Raw genomic sequence first — 18,222 nt, forward strand, 5'->3', positions numbered from 1 at the left:
CATGTCTGCACCTCCCAGCTGTAACTAACTGGAGGACAGAGAGGTTTCACTTACGTGGGAGACTAGTCCACAGAGAGATGGAGACAGTGGGACCAAGCACCTGCTGGTGGTGGTGCAGGGATGGGGACCCCAAGGGCTCTGAACCCTGGAGACGAACCAGAGCAGAAGTACTGCACTTGGAGCTATAGGCCGACCAGGGTTTCGGTGAGTTCTGCCTCTTAGCAGCTATGGGAATTTGGACAAATTGTTTTAACCCTCTAAACCTAGAAATGATATTACTTGCTTCTCGGAACTACTGTAAGAGTTAAGTGAAGTGACAAATGTACCCGACACACGAGAGCAACTCAAAATCTACCCTCCCACACTGATGTCCCAGGTACGGCCCCTCGGCAGAGCGCTCCCCGGACCAGGTGGGCAAGGTGTGCACTGCTGGCTGGCCCACAAAACCTGCTTAGAATCTGGACCTTTTCAGCCTAAAATAACTCCCCTGGTCTACATCAGAGACTACCATGTCCTCACCCGACTATCTGTGCCATTCCTCAGTATGAACTGAACCTCAGGCCCTCCCCTAAGGCTGCCACCGCCTTCCTCCTCTGTCCATTTGCAATTCCCCGGCCACTTCCTCTCTTGCCTTTTGGTACTGAATTCAGATCTGGAGTTGGCGGGATTCACCACGCGCTCACCCTCCCTGGCCAAGGGGTACCCGTCTGTAAGTCAGCCCGTCGGCAAAGGTTCCGTGTGCGGATTTGCCACAAGCACTTCGCTGGGTACTTACTGGCTCACTTTATGGTACAACTTGGCGATGCCCTGGTGGGTCCAATCCTTCCCAAGGGTGGGCAAAATGTGGCCGAGAGTATCTGATCTAAATAAAAACAGAGACAGGAAAAATAAAGTTAAAAGGGCATCGCGAAAGGGGAAAAAAAAAAAGTCATTCTGACTCATCGCACCAAATGCCTCATTAAAAAATGCAAATGGGATGCACGACTTGCTCTCTGGACGGAAACCCCGAAACTGAGCAACAAAGTCAGGGAGCCACCGCCCCAGAGGGAAGCGACCCCCAATCCCCCACTGCAGCTGTTTAAATCAAGGAGCTATGGCTCTGCGGGCGGCACCGACCGCCCCAGAAACTGAACTGCATGAGCTGCACGACGCCCCGGAAAGAGGAACTGACACGCTGGCTCCAGGCCCCGGGGTCCCACGGCCCCGAGTCGGCGGGACCCACCTAGTGATGGTTCCATCGATGTCAGAGATGATAACCTTATCGTCCCAGTTCCACAAGTAGATGGTGCCTTCGCAGCGGCACGTGCCCTGGTACTGCGTGGTGACGCTGAAGACCACGTCGTTGGGTCCGTTCTTCAACTTCAGGCTTTTCTGAAAGATATGCACTCTGTGTCCACTGGAGGGCGAGGCTCAGAGAGACGGATATTCGGTTTCTGTTCCACAAGAAACCGGATCCGGATTTTGTTTTTGTCAAAGCACCACCCTAGGCCACCGTATAGTTCTTTCCCTGTCTTGTTCCCGAGGAGGACTGGTCTTTCCAGGACTTGGGCAACCTGAACCCCAGGCCCCCTCACAGGCCCCAGCGTAGCACAGCTCACCCTCACCCACGCCCCCTGGGGTCTGTAAGTGACGGGCTCTGAGGGTCGCCGCAGGAAATCACAACTTCAGACCGGGATGCGTTTACTAGGCCACGTCTGAGTACGAAGGGCCATGGCCGGGGAGACGAATCTAAGTCAAGGGTGAAAATACGTTCCCCGAACCAGCCACGAGTACTAGTTAATACACAGACACAAACTGGAAGAAAGCAGTCGTCTCAGTTATCAGGTACATCTCATATCCACAAGCCCAGAAGCTAGACCCCAGGAAATCACACCGGATTCCGAAGGCAGAATCCCCTCTCAGCGGTTCTGAATCTCGGCACCGGGGCCCTCGAGTGCGAGCAGGCTGGGGGCAGGAGTCCAGGTCGCCCCCAGCGGTGCAGGGTGTCAGGCCTGACCGTTCTCTTTTCCCATCAGACACCATCACAACTAAGCCTGGCCCCCACGAAGTCCTAGGAGAGCAGCAGAGCGCAGATACCTGCTCGCTGTCTGCTCCTGGGAAACAGGGTCCAGGGATTAAAACTGGTGGCACGGCCACAGAGCAGAGGACACTGTGACCAGGATGGCCCCCTGCTACCGGAAGCTCTCCGAATCCCATCACAAGCCCTCCTTTTCCCCCAATTCAGGAGATGCGGTTGACTTAACAAACATCTCTGGAAAAGTGGAAACAGCCCTGCGAGATTTGGGCTCTCAGGCATTCACAGCTCAGGATAAATTCATGCCTTCAGGCCGCCCTCCGCCAACACTTGCGGACAGGAGCCTCCAGGGCAGCAGCAGGGCCGGCACAGGGGAAATGATGCTTTGGAGCCAGCCCAGACAGGAGCTGACGTGGGACGCGAACCGGAGGCACCAAAAGGGGGGTGTGAGGTCGCAGCGGGGCGGCAGGCAGTTGGATAGAGGTGCCAGAGCTGAAGCCGGAGACAGAGCACGGGAGGGACGCCCGGATCATTGAACCCACTGAGTCCAGGTGGCCGTGGCTGGGCCAGTGCCCGCAGCGTGGTGGAGGGGGAGGACAGGACACTCACCAGCTGCTCTGACGTGAGGCGCAGGGTCTTCTTGTAGCCAACGCTGGACAACAGCGGGGGGCGGCTCGTGCTGGGCAGCCTGGCGGACGCGTGTTCCTCCTCACTGGAGGATGACTCATGCTTTATTCTGGAACACACAATGATGTAACTGCCAATTAGGAAGTACATCTGGGTAGCCATTAAAAATGCATCAGGCCGGGCTTCCCTGGTGGCGCAGTGGTTGAGAGTCCGCCTGCCGCTGCGGGGAACACAGGTTCGTGCCCCGGTCCAGAAGGATCCCACATGCCACGGAGCGGCTGGGCCCGTGAGCCATGGCCGCTGAGCCGGCGCATCCGGAGCCTGTGCTCCGCAACGGGAGAGGCCACAACAGTGAGAGGCCCGCATGCCGCAAAAAAAAAAAAAAAAATGCATCAGGCCGGGCTTCCCTGGTGGCGCAGTGGTTGAGAGTCCGCCTGCCGCTGCGGGGAACACAGGTTCGTGCCCCGGTCCAGAAGGATCCCACATGCCACGGAGCGGCTGGGCCCGTGAGCCATGGCCGCTGAGCCGGCGCATCCGGAGCCTGTGCTCCGCAACGGGAGAGGCCACAACAGTGAGAGGCCCGCATGCCGCAAAGAAAAAAAAAAAAAAAATGCATCAGGCCGGACTCAATGACAGAGCCCATCAGGTGGTGGTCACTGACCAGAGGCCATCACTAACGCCATCCATGCGGCTCCTGCATTATTCATCCGGGACTGCCTCTCCTCATTCACCCTGTCATCATCACTCTACTTTAAACCAGGAGGCTCCCGTCCTGATCAGCGGGCTCAAGCTCCCTCCTGGCCTTGGAGGATGCTCACATTCCCTCTCTTGCCCTGTCCCAGGCTGCTGGCCAAGCACAGGAGCCCAAATTTCCTGCACGTCCAAGCTGACCAGTTCCCGGTACACACCGCTCCAAACGCACAATCCCAGGTAACGAGGACCCTCTAGGCCTTACGAACAGGTGCCGGGGGAGCCAAGCAAGGCCCCCCGATGCTCCCCTGGGCCCCTAAGCAGGCTGCCCCAGGAGCAAGAGCCGCACCTCATTCACCAGCACAGGATCCAGCGCTCCGAGCGCTTCTGGACTTCCACGTGGTCGGGGCTGGGAGGTGCGGGTGGGAAGCAGGCTCATTTTCTTTAAATAGCTCAGATAAGGCATGTCAGCAATTAGCTGTTCCCTGGATTCAAATCCTGCTATGGCATAGTCCCCATCCCAGCAGTACTAGACCTGCTTCCCGGGACCATTTTCTTTGAAAATGCCGTTAACTCCCTGCAAAGTCCTTCGTAGACGTTTGTAAGGCTAAATGGAGAAAGCTAGGCAGCCCCAGAGCAGGCCCCGCCTGACTCCCGGGATGCACGCTTCCCCCCCGGCCACCGCCCCCCGCAAAGCTTCTGGCTCAGCGCATACCTTTATGCAAGACAGGCACACGGGGCTCCATCTTAGCTTTGCATCTCAGTGAACTCCTGCCCCCTCGCCCTCCCTTCCTTTCTACCAGGAAATGATTGGGTATTTCCTCTGCAGCCTGTTGCTTTCTTGCCCCATGTGCTCGTTCCAGAAGCAGTTCCTACAATCCGATACTGCCCCGCACTAGGGCAGACAAGAGGGAAGACCCCATTACATGGCAGCCCGCTTCTGTGTTCTTTCTACTGGCTCCTTCCATGTCCAGAATGAGCCGCCCCTCCTCAGGCCCCTGCTCCCGGGGCCCTACGAGGGGCGGCCTGTGGGCTGCGGGCTGGTGGACTGGAGCTCGTGCCACCGATGCCTCTAGGCACCATGCCAGGCGTGGAGGATACAGCAAGCAGCCTGGCCCCTGCGCTTCCCGGGGCTTTCTGTCTGAACAATCACAACAGAGATGGACAAGTGCTATGCTAAGAAGGCAGAGGATATCTGAGAGCAGCCGGACGAGGGGTCCAGGAGCTACACAGAACAATCTGGGCTGGAGTCACAGACTTGGCCATCACGGGGACACAGCCCTGGTGCACGAGCCGTGGGGACAGGTGACTATGTCCACAAAGAAAGAGCACGTTAGCCTAGAATCCCGGTCGGTCCGTGGCGGGGTTAAGCTACAACTGGATGAATGAATCTACACCTGTGACGCTGGGGGCCGCTTCTAGGTAGAGTGGAGACCTGAGAAGCCCGGGTTTGAACCCCAGGAACTTCAGGCTATGTTATCCTGCTCAGACTATTTTCTTTCAGACTAGACTTCCTCATCTTAAAGTGCAGGGGAGCAAACGGCATCCCACCGACCAAGAGATCCCGGAGGCCAGCAGGTATGAGACAGAAAGAAGTGGACTGGGAAACAGGCGTCCCAGGAAAGGCCTCACAACCACAGGATTTCTCTCTGGGCCTCAGAGGCTCATCTGTAAAATGACACAAACGTCCCTTCCCCTTCCGACCCCTGCCGATCCTACAAACAACGCTGATCCTTTACAACCAACGACCTAGAGGTTGGTTTTCAGACAGACGGGTACACGTGGTCCTGGAGCCAAGCGGCCTGACCAGTGCCTGGGTGGGAACCCAGGAGATGAAGCTACAGGCCCCTCACTGAATTGGAAAATGTTTACGTTCCACGCAAACAGTTTGGTGGGAAATGAGATCCAAATGTGAACTGAAGCTCTCAGTGGCAACAGACTGATGTGAGCCTCTGCTGGTGGGATGCGGAAGCAAGGCACAAGAGCTCTTATCTCCATCGGCTGCTTTAAAACAAAAACCAAAACCCCTAGATCGGTGCAGCATGCCACGTTTGAGGGAGCGTGGAAAGGAAAACACAGATACAGAAACGGCAATGGGAGCTGTACACCTCAGCTGGCGGTGTCGGCTTAGGGCGAGGGCACGGTCATCTGTGGACCTGGCCACCCCCTTCCCCACTCCTGCAACAGTTCTTAATGTCACTGGCTTCGCGGCGTCTGCAAGGAGCGACAGAACGAAACAAAAGGGCTCATCTCACTCGAGTGTCTGTGTTCAGCCAAGGAGCTGTGAACAACACTGAAGTTCGCACTTGTCAGTGTTCAGTTTTTGATGGTATTTTAATGACTTGCATGGTGACAAGCTGTTTGCTCAATTATGAGACTTCAGGGACTGTTCTGTCAATCACAAGTCTGTCAATTAGGAAAGCACTCCGACACTTTTTTTCAGTCAACTGCATGAATCTAATTAGGGGACTAGGATGCCAGTAAAAATGAAAAGATGTACACTGCTCAGGAGACTTTACACGAAGACTCTTCAGAGCCTCAAATCCTTTTCGCAAGAGTCAATCCTTCGTGTTTCAGGTTTCGTAAAAAAAAATGTAGCCTGACTAACTCAGAGTGGCCAACAGTCAAACTCAGATATCTAAGAGGGCAGAGCGTTTCTGTCAACATCTGAATAGGATCATATCAGATACTAAGAAAATCCGAAGTGCTTCAGATGGACTGCGTCAGCCGATGTTCCAGCTCAGGAAGAGCTGCAGGAGCGCCCTGCTGCCTCCTCCACCCTCAGCCCACTGGGCGGCCTCCGGGAGTGGCCATGCGGCTGGAAAGGAGAAGAACACACAGCCACAGTCGTGTTCTGAGCCTCTGGCCAGCCTTCCCCAGGTCTCAGACTGGCATATCGCAGGCCGGATTTGGCGGACATCCTGCATTTGGCCCATACTGTGGAGTATAATTTTAAACACTTGCAAATGCATGGTTAAGATGAGCCTGTGTCTTCCAGGCCACCACAGAGCCACCCACCCGCCTGACCGCAGGCACAGCCCATGTGGCCTTGTTGGGATTTACGTTCTGCATCTCCTTTCTCATGAGGCTGCCGTGAGGATTAGATGAGCCAACACCTGCGGTGTAGGTGTCAGTCTTGTGCCCATTTCACAGATGAAGGAGGAAACACCGAGGGGCTGATGAATTCGCCAAAGATCATAGAGAAGAGTGACAAAGTCCCAGCCCATGCTGCCTCTTCTGCTTGGAAATTACTGCAGGACACAGAGGGTCTCAAAAAGAGCCCCAGGAGAGCAGGGTATTTCCAGTGCAGCCAAACTGCTGGTTTAAACTGCTCAGGACAGAAGAGTGGCATCTTTGCTTGTGTCTCCCTCCCTGGCTGCTCTGGGAACGGACAGCACGCTAGTTCCTTCCCTCAGATACGGAAAGGAGTTTACCCAAAGCCAGGACTCCAAGCCGGATCTGCCTGACTCCAAAGTCTGCCGTGTACATCCTGCTGCTTCAAACACCTACTTACCGAAAACCCACTGCCTTCTATCCTAGCGGCCTCCTACACCCCCTCAGCACTGCGCATTTTTAGCCCGAGCTCCACCTGCCTTCTCCCCTCCAAGCTCACTCAAGGTACACTCAAAATTCCAGGTGGGGAAGGTATCCAGATAACCGTGCTGGAAAGCCCCTCCCCAGAGAATGAGCCAGAGATGGAGGGGGAAGATTGGAAAAGAAACACACAAGCTCTTCAACCCTGCTCCCTTGTCCAGGGCAGACCGGCAGGGGGTCAGGTGGGAAGGAACAGCGCCAGGGCACCACCAGGGGGAACAGAGAGGGTGTCCTGTGATAGCATCCCAGCCGAGAGCCGGCCCTGCCATGCAGAGTTTTATCAGGTCCTGCGCGCTCTTCTCCACAGAGGACAAGAAAGAAATCAGACTGTTTCCTACGTGACACCTACATGAGTTTCTATTTCCAACAATGAGTTCTAGAAATAAAATAGTTTAAGATACAGAGCTCTGGCCAGGAATCCAAGGACTGGAAATCTAAGCCCGCCTCCCCTAGGAAACAACAATATACTGGAAAAATCTCATCAGTTCAGTAATAGCACATTTAGGACATGCCTGCTCTGGGTCAGCCACTGGCTTGGCCTCTAAGCTATAAAGAGGATAGAGGGCTTCCCTGGTGGCGCAGTGGTTGAGAATCTGCCCGCCAATGCAGGGGACACGGGTTCGAGCCCTGGTCTGGGAAGATCCCACATGCCGCGGAGCGACTAGGCCCGTGAGCCACAACTACTGAGCCTGCGCGTCTGGAGCTTGTGCTCCGCAACAAGAGAGGCCGCGACAGTGAGAGGCCCGCGCACTGCGATGAAGAGTGGGCCCCGCTCGCTGCAACTAGAGAAAGCCCTCGCACAGAAACGAAGACCCAACACAGCCATAAGTAAATAAATAAATAAAATTTAAAAAGAAAAAAAAAAAAAAGGATAGAGATATGCATCTTGCCCTCAGTGAACATGTTAGCATTTTCTGCCTGCTAAATAAGAAACGCAACCCTGGGTTTCTCAAGCACAGGAATACCAGAAGGGTGAGGTCATATGTAAAAGGTGTTATACTAGCTCGGATCACTCAGCGTCAATATGCAATAACACCGTCGAATTAGAGGGTGACGGCATGGCCCTCACAGTAGTTACCCTCAAATCCCGTACAGGTAGGTTACCCTGAAGACAAAACACGATTCATATGGATCCGTATTATCAAAATCTAAGGGCTCCTATACCAAGTTAACATGAATCCCCATCAATACTTAGGAAAGTATCAATGTAGGTCCTGGTAAGTGTTTAAACTATAGAGAAAGGCAAGTTCCTTCAGAAGGGCAACTTGTTTTCATGCCCCTGTTAACCTCATCATCATTATTTACCACCACTGCTACCACCTTCTGCAAACTGAGGGCTAGCACGTGCCAAGAGCACGAGGGGTGCTCGTTACATCATCTCATGCACACCTCACATTTACTTTGGAAATTCGGTATCTGAGCGCTTCCATCTGATTCTTGGGAACCACCATTTGAGTAAATTGCTCCAGGTCATTGAGTAAAGGACAGAGCCAGGTCTGCAACCCAGGTCAATCCGGGTCCAAGGCCCGGGCTATTCGGTGAACGCTATCAGCATCTGTGCCTTGACCGTAGACACAGAAAGGAGCCGCAACGCCCCAAGGTGACGTGGCACTGTACCTGGCAGCCACGCCCAGCTGTGACGGCTGCTCCCCAGTGCTGTGGCTCTTTCCTGCTAGGCACTGCTCTGGCTTACTTTCCTGGAGAAGAAGAAGACAAAGAATCATGAACACACCGAAGGGAAACCATCTACACAACCACTGGCGTTCTGTGACGGGCTCCCCAAAGTCCAGAGCAGGGCCCCAGTGCCCTCCCCAACGGCAACGCCCCCACAGGGATGGTGGGTCCTAGTTACTCCTTTGCTTAGCCGTCTACAATTAAGCTGAGAAGTATTTCTGACAAAAATAAGTCTGTTTTCCATAAGTATTCTTGGCACCAAACCAAACTTCATAATCACTGTAGCTTATGCAAATGCTTTATCAAGGGCTGCTTGGATACGCGAGGGCTTTCAAAATATTTTCTTATAATTGCTGATAGAAATGCCTGAAAATATTTTCACACCATATTTTGCCTGAGAAAAACATGGGCGCATTCTCTTCCTCAATACGGCATGCTCTTAATAGAAGATGCTCCTTTGATGTACTGGAAAGAGCTTTGCAATTCTAAGAGCTCTGGGCTCAGTCCTGCTTCCCTGGCTTAGGAACCCCGGGCAAGTCATGCAACCTTCTGGAGCCTCGTTTCCTCACCAGCAACACAGGGATGATGACACGCCTCCCCTAGTGCTGCCATGGGGACCACAGAGATGCTGCAAATAAACACAGAGCCTGGCCCACAGCAGGCAAGGGAGGAGGAGAACATCCACAAGCCCCACAGACGTCACAGGAAGTCGTCACAGGCCAGACACGTGTGTCAAAGGACACAGAATTTACAATCAAATTTCACGATCTGTGGTCATTTGGTCAGGGGGTAGAGATTGATGTTTTTAATATGAATAAAGAAAATGAGTGATAGAAACTGTGTAACAGGGTGATGAGCTTCACATTTGATGGGGACAAGCTATTTTCAAATACTCTTTAGCTTTTTATAAGCACGCAAATAATTGATGTGAGAACAGGCCCAGTAATGTTTAATCTATCTGTTGAGGCAGGTAACTTAGCCGCCACTATTAACAATTCTTTATTAGACCAGCACAAAAATGTGTATCTATCTGAAATATATTTCAGGTTTTTAAGAGATTTCATAACCCTTCCTTATTGCATGTCGCATTCTCCTCAGTTCCAACTAATGAAACTCTGGACACTCCGCAAAAATAGGGCTCTGAAGTAGCCTTCTTCTTAAATTCTCAAACATTCTGCTCTCCAGTAAGAGAATCAGAAAGGCCCCTTACACCTTAAGTCTCCTAAAGTAAAGTGCATGCTTGCTCTACCGTGTTTATACCCCTTGGAGATAATGGGACAGTCAGTAAAGCTCAGGTATGCCAACAGAAAATGCCCAAGAACAGTTTTATCTTGATGAAACCCTCCCAACAGACTCTTTCCCTTTGAACTAATGAAATAAACAAACTGAGCTCCTGGGATTTCTTTTACTCTTATAATAACCAACTTGACCGCTGCCCTTGGGGTTTCTTCACACTAGATTCCAAAAGTATAATCAGCATTCCCTCAAATATCTGCCGAACCCCTGCTCTGGGTCCCAAAACGGGTGCTCGGGAGACCCCAGGGATCCAAGCCACGAGCACGTGTGGTCTCTGCCTTCATGGAGTTTAGGGTCTGGAGGGGACACAGGGATGTTAATCAAATAGTCGTACTAATCAGTGTATAATTATAAACGATGAGAAAACCTGTGAAGGAAAAGTTCACAGGCAGGGTTAGGAGAGCAGAGAACAGCAGACTACACTAACCTGCCCAGAAAGGGCCATTTGAGATGCTAGTTAATTAAGTGAAGAAGGGTGACAGGGGTCCTAAGAACACTAGGCAGAGAAATAACACATGCCAAGAGTCCTGGGGTAGAAGGTACTTTCAGCCAGGGACACCAAAGCACAGAGGGCAGGGGGAGAATGGCAAAAGGTGAGGCTCTACGGAGGCAGGGGCCAGGATACACAAGTCCTGTAGACCATGCTAGGGATACTGGTCTTAATTACAAGAGCGCTGGGAAACCACGGAAAGCTTTTAAGCAGGGAGAAATATAAATGGGGCCATTATACTACATAGACCAACGCCAACTGCAGAGAATGAGGAAGAAAGGGCAAGAATGGATACAGAAAGACCATTTGGAAGCAACCCTCAGAGGGAAGGTGGCAGCCTTGAGTTGTGGGGTGTGGAGCTAGAGAGAAATGGAAAGCCTGAGCGATATTTAGGATGGTAAACTGACAGGAGGGGTGAGGGAAGAAGGAAGTACTAGCCTGTGGGTGGCCAGTGGTGCCATTTGCTGACGGTGGTCCAACAGAGGAAGAACTCTAGAGAAAACCAGCAGATCGATTTCAGAAATGACAAGTGTGAAGTGCCTGAAGCATCCACGTGGAGGTATCTGCCTAGCTGGCTACCTGATAAACGACATGGAGTACAAAACGCCCTCCTTGCTAATAAAAATGGAGTCATCGCATGGGCGTGAATGAGGTTGCCTAGGGAAAAACAGGCAGTCGAAGCAGGAGAGAAGGCTCTAAGACAACCCTTGAGGACCCACTTACAAAGGGGCTGAGCCAGGGGAGGAACAGCCCCCAAGGCGGGGGGGAAGACCAGGCAGACACACTGGCACAGAAGTCAAGCAAAGAAAGTGCTTCCAGAAATAGGCTGAGAGGTTGGCAAAGATCTGAAACAAATTATAGACATTTATAGAAATGGAAACCAAAGCCACCGAAGTGAAACGACTAATGGGAATTAGTCTAGGCTGTAAGTCTACCTCGTTAAAACTGTTCTCACAAGCAACAGGAAGATATTTAACTTAAAAAAAGAAAAAAAATTAAACATCACGTTGAATCTCTTCTTTTTACAGACGAAGACACATTTCAGAGCAGGAGTGACCCGACCACGGTCCCCAGGCTGAGAGGTAACAGAGCCAGGAGGCGACGGCAACTCTGCTCAGCGCTCCGGGCCCTTCTCCACCTCCCCTCATTCTGTGCTCCCTTTGCGTACCCTGTGGCAGGCCTGACTCTTGCACACTCGGTGTGATGGCTTCTTTCACTGACACGCGCATGGAGACAAACCCTACTACCCAAACCCAAAATCCGCTGAGCTAAGTAGGAACACTCTTGTTTTTCAGACTCACCTCTTTGATCGTGCTGTTTCTTCCCCTCCATGAAAACCACCATCTTCCTCCCTTTCTGGGCATCTTATCCCTCATGATAGATTCCACCGTGGCCTGTTTTAAATGGATGGTAACATAAATAATGGAACCAAAAAAAGATCAACTTAGCACATTCAAACCAAAAGACACACACATGCAAATTAAAGTAAGATTTAAAAAAGAAAAAAAAAAAAATCAGAGAAAACACAACATACTATTTGTGGATTAAAAATTTTTGAGAAGCAAAACCTAATGGAGTCCAAAATTACATTAAGATAACTTAAGCATGAAGACTTAAGAAGATGTTAAAGGAATCAACAAACAACAAATAAAATACAACACAACAACAACAGAAAAAGAAAGCATTGAAAATCATTAGTGATTAGTCAGACCAGAGGTTTTCAAATTAAAGTGGTTTACTGATTAAGATATTGTTATTCTCAATAAGATGACTGTAAAATAAAAAATGAAATGGTTAACATGAGGTATAGGGTAAACAGTCTTCCACAAAAGGTAAAACGCACAGGATCTTTTTAGTAAATGTAAGTTTCCAGATTGTGGCACACTGAGTATTAATAGATGCCTCTGATTTAAAAGCTCAAGCATTAGAAAGAAAATTCACACTCTTGCCCTAAATAAATGCCAACCGAATAGGAGGAGATTAAATGTTAATTAATAATTTTCTTTGTAAACCAACAGTACTTTAATAAAATAAATTTTTAAAAAATAATTATAATTTTCTACATATACCCAAAGAACAAAATAGCCATCTTGAGGCTAATTCCAGGACCAAGGTAAATGTTATCTAATTTCCTTTCCTTGGTTTACAGAACTATCAGGTAGCTGATACCTCAGCTAGTAACGAAAGAAAGATTTAAGTCTTTCAACCGAACGAGTTGCAGGTAAGTGGAAAGAGAAATAATTCACATATTTAGCCTGATGTGTGCTTCTTTCTATCATTTAAAAATCCCTACCTGACACAAAAGAAAACCACAAAATACACCAAAAAGCAAACCATGCATACCCAGTTCACGAATAGGACAATTCATGAAGATGTCAATTACCCTATTCCATCCATAAATATAACAAAACTCCAATTAAAAAAAACTAACAGGATTCTTTCCAAACCTAGACAAACTGATTCTAAAGTTCAATTATAAAACAAACAAAACTCGCCAAGAAAACTCAGACAGAATAATAAGTAGGCATGAGCCTTAATAAAATTTATTTTATTAAAATACATTTAAAAACCACAGTATTTAAAAGAACGCAGTGTTGGGACATGAGTAAACGTGTTGATGCAACAGAAGACAAAGTCCAGAGATAAATCTAAATTCACGGAGGAAGTAGTAATATGATAGAGTTGTGACTGCCTATCAGTGGGAGAAAGAGTTATCTAATGAAAGGTATCCGGATAATTAGGTAGCTTTGACAGACCCTCTCGGTTGCTTCCCGGGGTGAATCATCCCCTTTCTTGCTTGCCCACATAGCCAACGCTTTGCTGGAGAATCAGACTACACTGTACAGGATGTTCTGGGAAGGCGGGCTCAACCCCAGGGGAGGAACTTCGATTGGTCGGCACCACTTCGACTGGCCATTCCACCGTGTTGCCAACAACTGGCTTGGAGGTGGTCGTGTGACCAAGTTGTGGCCAATGAAATGTGAGAAGCCTGCCTCTCTATCCTTCCTATTTTGGATGCGAGATGATGGGTAAAACAGTCATCTTGGGATCGTAAAGGGGAAGCCAAGGAAATCAAAGAAGTTCACCCAGATTCATCAAGCCTGAAACTACCAACCTCTAACATTCTTACTATGGCAGATAATAAACCCCTATTATTTTAGGCACTTGTCGTCACTCTGTTTCTTGCAACCAAAGCGTCCTGATTCAACAACCAGCTGAAGAGAAAAAAAAAAAAAAAAACTGATTTGGGTCCTGACACCTCACTCATGACTCTCAAAATATCCAAGTGTGATACAAAACCCAGCAGCCACAAAAGAAAACGGTGAAAAATTCTACATATAAAGATAAATTCTATATTAGAAAAACACCGAAAACAGAATGCCAAAAATTACTGACAACCTGTAGGAAGACTGAGAATGCCTACCACAAAGACTAATTTCTTTAAGTTCAGGAGGCATTTCTTTTTCTGTGAACCTTATCACTAAATAGCTAGTGCATTGTTCTTTCTTCTTTTTGATCTGTTAAGAGCTGAGACACGTAACATAAAAGTCTGTCCTGGGCCACGGATGCTATGCAGAAGCTGCCGAGGACAAAACAAAACCCACTCTGGAGAACATGCCCTCAGCCCCGTCGAACAAAGGATACTCACAGATAAAGCACCACCAAGGATGAGGTCACAGTCCCAAAGCACGCACACACACAACCACAAAGGAGCGAGCAGGGGCTCAACGAAGTCGGACTAGACCTTCAGGAACCTCAGAGATGAGAGTTCCGACAGACCACAACATCCACAGCAGCACAAAGCACTCGCTAAGCACATGAGGGAGGCAAGTGTGAGACGTGGCCTCTGCAGCAAAAAGAACGTAGCATCTGGTAGAAAGACTCAACGCCGGAAAACGGTCAATCCCAGGCGAGGCCCAGGGAGCCGGCAGGGGGAGGATGTGGGCACAGCGGGGTCGCGGCGCTGCGTCTGCCCCTCGCCCCGCCTCTTCCCTGCAGCGGCTCACCTGCGCTCAGGTGCAGCTACGAGCTGCCCGGAGCCCGCACTTGCTCCTACTTGGCCCATCGGTCCCAGACCTGCTTCCTGGCTGAGGGACGCCTGATGCTGACGGTGGCACCTGGCATCTGGTACAGCACCTCCCTGCGCCCAACCCTGCTGCCTGCTCCCACCCGTCACCCTTTCTCCCCTCATCTCCCTTGGGCTCAGACGTCGGCCCATCTGCTCCGCCTCCACCTGTGTCCCTGGCACGGCGGGTGCAGGGACAGGGGACTGGAGGGGGCAGGGCTCAGACCGGCACTGCCTTGATTGCGAGGAGGGGGGAAGGACAGTCAAGGTGCAAGAGAGACCCTGACGTTTACACCCTTGGACTTCCAAACAGCACAATGTAATTCACCTCGTGGTTTCTAAGTTAAAAGCTAAGTTCCAACCCCCCACATTCATCTCGCCATCATTTTCCATGTCCCTTTCTGTCTCACGGTAAAGCTCACCTTTGGCAAAGGTTTCTGGAAGGCCTGCATCGCCAGAAGCAGAGGTGCCGCCGTCGTCCAGTTATAGTACCTGACACGAAACAACAAAAAAGATGTCAGAAGACCAAGGCTCAGACTGAAAACCTCATGTCCTGAGAAGCAGTCGTGGAAGGCTCTGGAACCCCAGCTGGGTCCTTAAAGAGCCCACAACTGTGGCCAGCTCCCCGGCCCAGCTCCCCCACATGCCCCGCCCTTGCAGGAGCCCCTCCTCCATCAAACCCACAGCGGCCACGGCCATCTGGCATGACACACGGCATGGCGGGCGACCAAGAGGCCAGCTGAGAGCAGCCCTCACCCCGCAGCGCATCAACCACCAACGCGCTGGGACGTTTCTTGCCACCTTTCAAGGAAAAGGAAACTAGGACCCTCAGTTAACGCGTAAACGTCCATGGCTTCCTCTTGGAGAGAAAAGTTTGCCAACAGTCTGTAAAAACACGTGCATGCCCCTTGACCCTAGACAACGGAGCTTTCACGGGGTGTGTGCACAGTCTATCATGCAACACCCGCGCATCATACGGGCCGAGCCCCACGGGCCAAGGTTGTGACATCACACCTCCCATCGTGAAATCTCATGCAGGTGAGTGTAGACGCCCCGGGATCCAGTTACGTCAACGCTCTCGCTATATGGTGACACAGCATTTTGCCAAGAGTGACACAGCATTTTGCCAAGAGTGAAGAGACAGTAGTAGACTTTTAACAAAGACTTAATTTCACATATTTCCAAGAGCTATCGTCCAGGTCTCTAGAGTTGAGAAACTGAAACTGAAGCGTTATCACACGGCAGCTGAAACGACTTTCGGGAGGAACTTACTTATTCCCGATCTTCACCACAAGATTGGGGTCGTCAATGAGGGCAGGGTTGTCCACAAACTGCTGATATGACACGGCTTGTTCCAAAAACGCATCTGCGAAAGCAAGCATAGGGAAAACATAAGGAAAATTTGGTTCAAATACCAGGCCTGTTTTTCAGTCGCTCATGTTCACAGCTATTTTGAGAGTTTATACATTCCAACTGTGCAGACAATCCTATAAAATCTATTTGCAAAGGGGGCTTCCGTTAGTTTGGGGGCAGTGTCTGCACATAAATGGAGGGAGGTGGGGCGTTCGGAGGATGGGGGGCAGGCTGGCCCTTAATCAGTGCACACGCGCTTACGTGGCAGCAGGGGTGTGGGACTACGGTAAACACACGTGTCCGCAGAAGCAGACGACCGGGGAGCAGGGCTCAAGGTCTGGCCACCCGGGTTTAAGTCACAGTCACTGGTGTGACCTTGGGCAAGTGATCCACCTGCCCAAACCTCAGTTCCCTCACGTGTAACGTGGGAATAGGAACCTCGCCTACCCCCTCGGTAGTCGTGAGGATGAACAAGTCACAAATGAAAGCATGGTGACCTGCTTAAGGCACGTTGGGGGTGGGAAACACCCAGGGCCACCAGGGCCAGGAACCATCAGCTGGAATGGCTGACTGCATCGACTGGGGGTCTCAGGGCCACCTCACCACATAACTGGCATAAGATGCTGGGACACCACTGTTATACGTAGGGTGCGTGCCCCCTTCGGATGCAGCCGGGATGTGTCCCAGCACTTGCTCAGACATCCCTCCCTCCTCCGGCACTTCTGCACACTTGCAACGTACTGCGTTTTCCCCGTGTTGACGCTGCCGCCCTGGGACACCCCTGCAGGATGGGCACACGCTGTGCTCGGCGGGCACCTGCTGTGCTCTGCAAGCACACTTGACGACCCGTGACCCCAGTGGCTTTGCTGTCGTCTGGAGCCACGTGTGACCCACAGAACCCTGAGGTCAGCCAACCGCCAGGCAGCAACGTTCGGGTCCTGAGGAACAGGGGGTCACGCGTGCTCCACTAACCGGGCCAGAGAACATCGCCTGTGACCTGAACGCATTCTAGGAGCCCAGGCTTCGAGCCGTTCCCACCAGAGGCCACCAGGGGGCGCTCTTGGCTTGAGCCCGGCTCCCGGACGGTACCTTTGGTGATCTCCCTGTTGTCGCTGAGGCCGCCGCACAGGGAGATGGCGATGGACGGCAGGTCCCTCAGGCTGTCCGAGGTGCTCTCCATGCCACTGTCAGCGCCAGAGCTGCCCACGGACTGCGGGGACTGGTTGGCTGAGCGGGCTCCGTTGTCGCTGGCGTGTTTTGTGAGCCCAGAAGGGTCTCCGCTGGAAGCAGAAGAGTGGAACGGGCTGTGAGGTCTCACATGGATATCAAGGGACTCTGGCAATCAGAGGAGCCAATGATTTCATCCCAGGACAGACTTTCATTCAGGCACCATGACAAAGACAGACAAGCTCAGTGAACGACCTCAGGAGGGAAGACGGTCATTTTTGGCCTCTACGTCTCCCTGCACCCTCTCCCAGACACACTGAAACCGACGGAAGAGAAAGCACGCTGTCCTAAGAGGCCACAGTCCTCTGCTACATGCTCCGAGGATCCGGCCCTCCCTGCAAATCACGGGAGAACTGAAGATGGGCCCCCAATGGCCACGGGGGACTCTCCCCTGGGGAGGGACAGGGCCACACAGCTGCCCGCTCTTGGCCACTGATTCGGGCTGCGGGCCACTGACCACTGCGACACCAACCTGGTGCCATCGGGGAGGTGACCTCGTGCCTGCGTTCCGGCTCTGATGCCACCCGGGGACACACCCACCCACTCACATCTACACAGAGGGTCCACTGCTTTCATTGGTTTCTTCTCACAATAAAACTTGGGCATCCTGTGGCCTTTTCTTACTCACTTTCTAATCAAATGTAAGGAAAAAGCGGACTCCCGGATTAATATTCAGATTACAGAAAATGATATGAAGAATAAAAAGGATTGTTACTTTTTGGGAAAATACAGGGCAGCGACTTCAGGATCCATGTCTGTGAGGTCATCCAAGTAGACGCCGTCGGCACCAAGGTGTCTGCTCCGTTTGTCTAAAACAGCAAAGGGGTCAGATCAGAGCACCGTTCTCCAGAGACAACCTCGTGGACTTCTGAGTGTCTCCAGAAAGGGCACCTGAGCGGTGTGCACATGTGCTCAGAAGTGCCCAAACTGCAAGAGACCCAAGAGCTAGAAGCCAGCGGCACAGCGTCGCCACCGAGGCCGGGCCCATGTTCGCACGCGGCTCCCACCCTCGCCAGCCGTGTGGCCTGGGCCGGTCGCCTGACTTCGCTGAGCCTCAGCTCCCCAGCTGGGCAGGACCTGAAGAGTACTAAGCGCCCAATACACTGACACGATTCCTATTGTTATTATTATTGGTATTAATGGCATTGGTTTTGTTGTTATTATTTTTTTTTTTTTTTTTTTTTTGGGACT

At 51.4% G+C, this 18,222-nt stretch overlaps 1 protein-coding gene across 1 annotated transcript in view; it reads right to left on the bottom strand.

Annotated features, from left to right (window-relative positions):
* The window catches only part of LPIN1 (lipin 1), a 68,619-nt gene that overhangs the window by 19,514 nt on the left and 30,883 nt on the right, over window positions 1-18,222 (bottom strand). Inside the window, exons 8-16 of the mRNA XM_024737700.1 lie at window positions 17,747-17,840; window positions 16,894-17,084; window positions 15,724-15,817; window positions 14,874-14,943; window positions 11,687-11,779; window positions 8,543-8,622; window positions 2,624-2,750; window positions 1,223-1,371; window positions 776-862 (exon numbers count right to left, since the gene is read on the bottom strand). Of these exons, the coding sequence (XP_024593468.1) occupies window positions 776-862; window positions 1,223-1,371; window positions 2,624-2,750; window positions 8,543-8,622; window positions 11,687-11,779; window positions 14,874-14,943; window positions 15,724-15,817; window positions 16,894-17,084; window positions 17,747-17,840 (985 nt within the window). The remainder of the gene's footprint in view (window positions 1-775; window positions 863-1,222; window positions 1,372-2,623; window positions 2,751-8,542; window positions 8,623-11,686; window positions 11,780-14,873; window positions 14,944-15,723; window positions 15,818-16,893; window positions 17,085-17,746; window positions 17,841-18,222) is intronic.

Source organism: Neophocaena asiaeorientalis, unplaced genomic scaffold, assembly GCF_003031525.2.
Source record: "Neophocaena asiaeorientalis asiaeorientalis breed wild unplaced genomic scaffold, Neophocaena_asiaeorientalis_V1.1 scaffold396, whole genome shotgun sequence".
Lineage (NCBI taxonomy): Eukaryota > Metazoa > Chordata > Mammalia > Artiodactyla > Phocoenidae > Neophocaena > Neophocaena asiaeorientalis.